The sequence below is a fragment of the Girardinichthys multiradiatus genome, chromosome 6, assembly GCF_021462225.1.
Source record: "Girardinichthys multiradiatus isolate DD_20200921_A chromosome 6, DD_fGirMul_XY1, whole genome shotgun sequence".
Taxonomy (NCBI): Eukaryota; Metazoa; Chordata; class Actinopteri; order Cyprinodontiformes; family Goodeidae; genus Girardinichthys; species Girardinichthys multiradiatus.
The window spans coordinates 43,004,310-43,012,250 of NC_061799.1; the positions used below are offsets into that span (position 1 = coordinate 43,004,310).

Below are 7,941 nucleotides of genomic sequence, written 5' to 3' on the forward strand. Positions count from 1 at the left end.
AAACTGCTTCACTGCACCTGGAAGAAGAATATGCATAAATCCTTGATGGCGTGGCTGAGTTGTGGTGTACCACAGGAACGTGTCCTTGGTCCCCTTCCATATTTGTAACATTGACATGTTTTCTTTTAATCCTTTCAATAACAACCACAGTGTATTTTTCCAGTTTTACACATATGATACTCAAGTGTAAAGTTCCATCCACCTTGGTACCTATTGGCCATACAGTATTTAGTGGGAGTAAATGCTGGATGTCTCTTAAACTGAATGATAGGTAAGAAAACTTTCTGTAAAGTTCTGCATGAGTCGGGTCCCACTCTTGAATGAAATAACAATGAAATAACATTGCCCTACAGGTCCTTACAGATCAGTACCAATAACTGTTCCCAGACTACAATTTATAACAAAAGGGACATCAGTCTTTTCCAGTAAAGTCTCAAAGCTGTAGACAACACCATGGGACATCAAATCTGCCCCTACAACTTAAAGTATTTCCCCTGTATAAAAACTGGAACTAAACATCACGTTATAATATAGCACTATTTCAACTATGCTCAAAAAAATTGTGTTCGTAAACTCTCCTGAGCTACAAACAAAACCCAACATTTCCAGCTCCAATGTGCAAACAGAAGTAAGTCAGGAAGAGTAGTTCATATCTAAAGGCAATTCTTGATGCTTAGTCTGAAAAAACTCAGAACAAGGTGAAAAGTTCTGATATCTTATTTTGTCTCAAGAGAGTCTTGAATGTAGTTCACAAGCGCAGATTTAGATGGAAAGGAGAACATACTATCTGTAAGGGTTACAATCACGTCAGGGGGACTTCTGTATGCTTGCTGGAAAACTCACTTGTGTATCTTAAAACATATGTCTTACTAGTTTATAGATATATGTGAAATATCAAAAGAAATAAACATACAAAAATGGCCAATTTTGACCATTTCAAACTTTATAGTTGAGTAACTTATCTTAACTCATTTTCATCAGACTCCCATTTAATAGCAACATAATTGCTTTAAACAGCAACAGGAATCCTTGTTCCAACAACCTCAAACTGCAGTTTCACTGAGCTGGTCTGGAATATCTGCTGTATTTTTATGAAAACATTGAACAGATGACTCAAACTGTTATCCTATTCTTGTATGAGAGCTGTAGCTCTTTGCTGAAACTGCTCAGCTCACTTAGGGAAGTGAAACTAACTGTAACTTTGCATCAACTGTCAGAAACACTTATACAGACCAAAAGACACATGATTTAAAGTCCAGCAGCTTTTTGCTGATGAAGTGTTTTCCCACAGGTTCATAAACTCCATGTTTCTGCTTCTTTTCTTCTGTTTAATTTGGTAAATTTAGACTAAACTAGAAAAGGTACGCAAAGCTTATTCATATCGGTACGGAACTAAAACCAGACCTTTGTGTGACTGAGATAAAAACAGGTCAATAAAAAACTGTTTTAATGGACTGTGAAGTCCCCACCATCAGTTAAATGGTGAGTCACATTATGTACAGTGTCACTTTGTAGCTTTCTCTTTACTTCCCTCTGAGCACTTATAAGTTTAAACTGTTTTAACCCTGAAAAAAAAGACAGTATTTATTCTAAATGATTGTAGGAGAAAATAAGGTCTTTTAAAGATCCACATTTGCACAATTCTGGTTCATTAAAGCAGTAATTACTTAACCCATTTTAGCTTTTATAAGGTGACAGAAACATTTGTCCTTCCTAGGCTCTGATTAAGAACGGCTAAATACAAATATATCAGTTTCAGTTGGACTGTTTTATTCTTACTTATGTACCTGTACCCATATCTACCAGATAATCTGGTAATAATATGAGTGTCTGAGAGACAGAAGTTCAGAAACAGAACCGGTAAAAACCGGTGGTTTACAGCTTTCCCAGAATCTGATGAGCCAATAAAATTTTCACCTTCATGGGAAGTTAATGTTATTTATTCATGTGATAAAAACGTTTCTGCTGACAGGAAAATATGACCTCTGAACTTCACACTTGTGCCTGCATTCAATCTGGGCCCATTGTTAGTTAGACATGTTCTGAGGATTTGTGGGAGTCAAAATCCTTAATTTGCTTCCAACAGACAAAACCTCTCAGCTGTAAGGCAGGTTGATGAGGACCAGCAGCTGCAGAGATAGAAAAGACGCCATCGGCAGCATTGTTTGGCTCTGCTTTGAGGGATCTTTCAGATTTTACATTAAGTATGGTGCAACAGTAAGAAAGTGGTGGATATAACTTTAACCACCATAAAACTAGCAGCAACACAACCAATACACCGGCTCCTTTCAGAGACCTCCAGGCTGCTGCAACTAGTTGACATAACCCGTCGACGTGGTACGCAAGCTGGAAATGTCCGTCAGACACAACTCTAGTCATTGAACAGCTCCGTCGGGTTAGAAGCGGGTCTCTAAGCTTTTAAAAGCTGAAGCAGTCTAACGCATGGAAGAACTTCATGTTAGGCGACAATAAACGGAAGTTTGGAAAGATTTTGTTGCATCAGCAGAGCAACACAAGCAGCATGCATGACGAGCATCTGAAGAGACGACACCCAGGAGCAACTAATGAGCCTGCATGTGTTAAAGTGCAGCTCTGTGCTGCAGACCAAATCAATCCTACTTTATCCCGTTTTCATCCCATCTGGATGTGTGGATAATCTGAATAACTCTGATGTATATGAGTCAGATCTGAACCAAACAAACTCATTAGGAACACATATGCTTAATAAATACAGGTCACTTCATTATTGTATTTTAAACAAATAGGATGAATAGAAACATGTTTCTTTTTCCTGTGGAGTCAAACCCATGACAGAAATTAGGACTATTTTACTTTTTTTCTGGTTCTGTTTCATCATATTTCATATTCTGAATGCTAAGGCTTTTTTATTTGTAAATACAGAAATATTAAGGGATTCATTTTAGTTATTTCATGATGCTGAAGAACTTTATAAATACATATAATTCAGTTATATTGTTTTATTATACAGTATTATGAAGAACAAATATTTCTATGTTACTTCACAGTATGCAATAAATGTGAAAGTTTATTGTAAAAAAATTTTTTATTATAATACTAATATTCTAGAGAAGTCAAACATTTGCTGAAATATGAACTAAAAATCTGGTTATTGGCAGCGTCAGAGACGTCCGAACTGCTGAATATGAACCGTCGCCTCAGTCTGAGGTCAAGAGCTCTGGAGCAGGTTTTCATCCAGGATGTCTCTGTTCATCGCTGCAGTCATCTTTGCATCTATTCTGACTAGTCTACCAGTTCCTGCTGCTGAAAAACATCTCCATAGCATGATGCTGCCACCACCATGCTTCACTGTAGGGATGGTATTGGCCTGGTGATGAGTGGTGCCTGGTTTCCTCCAAATATGACGCCTGGGATTCACACCAAAGAGTTCAATCTTTGTCTCATCAGACCAGATAGTTTTGTTTCTCATGGTCTGAGAGTCCTTCAGGTGCCTTTTGGTAAACTCCAGACTGGGTGCCATGTGCCTTTTATTAAGGAGTGTTTTCGTCTGGCCACTCTACCATACCGGCCTGATTGGTGGGTTGCTGCAGAGATTGTTGTCCTTCTGAAAGGTTCTCCTCTCTCCACAGAGGAATGCTGGACCTCTGACAGAGTGACCATGGGGTTCTTGGTCACCTCCCTGACTAAAGCCCTTCTCCACGATCGCTCAGTTTAGACAGCCAGCCAGCTCTAGGAAGAGTCCTGGTGGTTCCAAACTTCCTCCATTTATGAATAATGGAGGCCACTATGCCCATTGGGACCTTCAAAGCAGCAGAAATGTTTCTTTAACCTTCCCCAGATTTGTGGCTCAAGACAATCCTGTCTCAGAGGTCTACAGAAAATCCGTTTGACTTCATGACAAAGGCTTTAAATACTCACTTAAATGTGATTTCTTAGTTTTCTATTTGTAATAAACTTGCAACAATCTCAATCCAACTTCTCTCACATTGTTCTGATGGGGTATTGTGTGTAGAATTTTGAGGAAAAAGATTAATTTAATACATTCTGGATTAAAGCTTTACATTAACTAAATGTGGAAGAAGTGCAGCACTGTGAATACTTTCCAGATGCACTAGTGTGTTTTTAACACCAACCTGCCAGTGGGACAAGAGACTTGGTTATAATCTCATGTATTTACATCCTAATGTTCATTAATATGTATCGTCCCATTTTTTTAAATAATGTTTATAAAGCTGCATTAGAATAAACACTGATATAAAACGTTTAAGGAGGAAATAATCCCAGTGAACATGCTGGAGGTGCAGGGGTCACTGGTTTGATCAAGCAAACCCAGATTGTCAGAGAAACCTTAGAAAAACACTTGGATGAGAGAGAAAGATCATGATAAAACTGGAGCACCTCAAAGGGCAGTTTCACTTCTAATATTATTTTAGAAGATTTGTCTTTAAAGTGCCAGTAAAGTGCATGACCTGAATAACATTTTATGAGACAGATTTATGACACCAAACATATTTGTAATGTCTGTAAAGACATAATAAGCTATAAAGATAAAGCATATTGATGTTACATCAGGAGGCTGAACTTTAAAATGCCAGGATGTGAAGGTTTGGACACACCTGCACCAACAGGTAACCCGAAACCTTGTAAAACAATCATACTGGGAGGGAACTGGTGATCAAATTAGGACTGGGCTTTTAGTCTTTATGTAAACACGATCTGACCTTCTGAGTCTGCAAACTGCTTTAAAGCCTAGACAGACCCGCAAATTGTAATAACGGCTTAAAAACAGAGTGTTTGCTGCTCGCATATACAAAACGACGTCTATTTGCATCTTTATAGCAGCTTGAAACACAGAAAATGCAGCTGGCTGAGATAAACAACTGGCTGAGAAGGCCCCTAACAACCACAACACTTTAAAACGTTTAAAATGTCCTTTAAAACGGCTGCCTAAGTCTTCCAGCTATATATGAAAACGAACAGCAACAAAATAAACAGAAAAACCCGAGAGAAATGATCCATCAGCAGCTCTCAGGCCGTTTTTCTCCGCATCACTGGGTTCATTTGACAACCAGCTAGCAAGAAAGCTTCCTTTATGTCCCATTTAAAGCCACCGTTTCATTCCGCCATGACACCTACCTCTTAAAGACGCTTCGTCAAGAGTTAATGTGCTCTTAATAAAAACTCAGGCGCGATTTTGCGACAAATATCAGCCTCGGAGAGGCGCAGAAGTCATCTGTTTTCTCTTGTGTGCTGCTCTGGAAGGATGGAAGTCATGCTAGCAGGCAGGTTGGAGCAAAGATTTCTGGGAATTGAAGTATGCAGCTGGAACCAGAGCGAGCTCCACCAAAGCACCACATGACGCAGACAGAGCCCTCTGGTGGAGACTTAGAGCTTCGAATATGCTTTCTTTCTTTCTTTATTTGATTCTATTTCATACGTAGTGAATCAGGTACGGTGGTTGAAAACAAGTTCTCATTTGTAACAGTGACCTGACCAACAGACAACAGCAACTCTCCTTTAAGGAGCTACATCACCACGGAGTGTGTCAATAGATGCTGGTTGCTCTCAGTCAGCTGGGTCCAAACTGGGTCCAAACGGAGTGAAGTTGAAAAAGTGAAACATATAAGGCTAAGGAAGACATCAGTCAATGCTTTTGGGTTGAACTGTAAGAAATCAGTAGAAGTAAACAGGATTAATGTCCACAAAATCCAAAATAGAACCATTATTGACCATTTTGGTTCTTGACTTGGAAACATTTTCCCTCTGCCTTGCAAAGGTTTTCCAAATCTCTCAGATTGGGAGGTGTCCCTTGCCCACAGCACTCTTGAGGCTTAAAATGTTTCCTGACAGCAGCTAAATTTCAGGAGATCCCCATAAGAACATAAAAAGACGATGATTGTTGCATGAAGCTGGTAGAACAAGCTTTCTAAGCAAAGAGAAACATAACATTTAGCTTTTAATTCTGAAAGGTTTTGCTTTTTTAAGTTTACCAATCTCAGCAGTATCTGCAAAGTTAAAAACCCAAAGTCCAGCATGCAGCGGCTGAGTGAATGTGGTCTGGACTCTGTGGAGGAGAGTCATGGTTTTAGAGACGCTGTAGAAGGACAGAAGACCTGCTCTGTGATCCAGGTACACTCCTACTCTGGAGGAACCAGGACCTGAGATGGAGGTTGACATTTTCTTGTGCCAAAATTCATATTTGCGTTGGTAACAATACAATGACCAAGATTTGTTATTATATCCAAATCCACTTCCATTTCCTGCTCTACTTATGTTCTTGTATGAGACGGCGATATAAGCTACTTTGGCTCTCCTCTCTACCTCCCAGTAACAACATCCAGTCAGACTCTCGCTACTCAGGACCTGGAAACATTCAGTGAATCTGTCTGGATGACTAGAATAAGACTGATGTTGATCCATCACTGTCACCTTCCTGTTCTCCTCTGATAGTAACAGATATCTGTGTGCTGTGTCTGGATCCAAGGTTATTTTACATGCATATTTTAAGAATCCAGCTCTGCTCTTTGGTTCTGGTTCTGACAGTAAAACCTCCACCTCAGTGAGGGTCAGTGAGATGTTTGTCCATGTGTCTCTCAGGATGTCCTGTAGTTTATCTCTGAGCTCTGACACAGCTGCTGTCACATCCTCAAAGTATCTCAGAGGACGGATATTGATGCTGGATGAGTGTGTAGACTCACTGAGTGCTGACAGTGAGGGGTAGTTGTGGAGAAACTGGTTGTGATCTTCTGTGTTTGAGAGCTGCTTCAGCTCAGCATCTTTCCTCTTCAGCTCAGTGATCTCCTGCTCCAGCTTCTCCTGAAGCTCTTTGACTCGACTCACTTCAGTTTCCTGCTGGGATCTGATCTGCTGCTTCACATCAGAGCTTCTTTTCTGGATGAGACGGATCAGCTCAGTGAAGATCTTCTCACTGTCCTCCACTGTTTTATCAGCAGAGTGATTGATGGCCTCCACCTCCTGTTGAAGCAGCTTCACATCTTTCTCTCTGTCCTGGATTCTCTGCTGGATTTCTTCTCGTCTCACCTCCAGCTCTCTCTGCCTCTCAGTCCTTTCTGCTGCAGCTGAGACTGTGTCGTGACCTTTATGTTCATCCACAGAGCAGAGATAACAGATACACTTCTGATCAGTACGACAGAACATCTTCATCACCTCATCATGACGAGAGCAGATGTTCTCCTGGAGGTTCTTGGAGGGCTCCACCAGCTTGTGTTTCTTAAATGTAGCTGAATCATAATGAGGCTGAAGATGTTTCTCACAGTAAGAGGCCAGACAGACTAAACAGGACTTGATAGCTTTCAGTTTTCTTCCAGTGCAGAAATCACAGGCCACATCTTCAGGTCCAGCATAGCAGTGATCAGCAGCTTGGAGTCCAGTCTTCTTCAGCTGCTCCACTAAAGCTGCTAACATGGTGTTTTTCTTCAAGATTGGCCTCGGCGTTAAAGTCTCCCTGCACTGAGGACAGCTGTGGATTCCTTTCTGAGCCTCTTGATTCCAGTGTGTTTTAATACAGTTCATACAGTAACTGTGTCCACAGGGAATAGTCACTGGATCCTTCAGTAGATCCAGACAGATCGAACAGGAGAAGGTTTCTCTGTCCAGCTGATCTTCTTTCTGCTCCATTTTACGATAATAGTTAGTTATTTTTTCTCCAAACGAAAACTATAACCAGACCGCTCTATAAATCCTATGCTACGCCACAGAAAATGGAAACTATCCGGTCCAACATGTAGAAAATCAGTTCTGAATACACTGCTGACACGGGCGCCGCCATGATGGGTTTATGAGTATTCGCACTACGGACTGAACTACGCCAAATCGCGTGACGTTACGCTAACAGCTATTAGCTTAGCTAGCTAGTAGCTGAGTTATTATCAGAATCAGAATCAGAATCAGAAAAGCTTTATTGCCAAGTACGTTTTTGGACATACAAGGAATTTGTTTTGG

At 40.5% G+C, this 7,941-nt stretch overlaps 1 protein-coding gene across 1 annotated transcript; it reads right to left on the minus strand.

Moving 5' to 3' along the window:
• Window positions 1–5,483: 5,483 nt before the first annotated feature.
• Window positions 5,484–7,646, minus strand: LOC124870490 (tripartite motif-containing protein 16-like). Its single transcript, XM_047369210.1, has one exon. It carries the CDS (start codon window positions 7,615–7,617, stop codon window positions 5,929–5,931), a length of 1,689 nt encoding a protein of 562 aa, XP_047225166.1. The 5' UTR covers window positions 7,618–7,646; the 3' UTR covers window positions 5,484–5,928.
• Window positions 7,647–7,941: the final 295 nt, after the last annotated feature.

What these genes read in the sequence shown, in the direction of transcription:
- LOC124870490 (XM_047369210.1), bottom strand. Translation starts at nt 7,617, where the DNA reads ATGGAGCAGAAAGAAGATCAGCTGGACAGAGAAACCTTCTCCTGTTCG.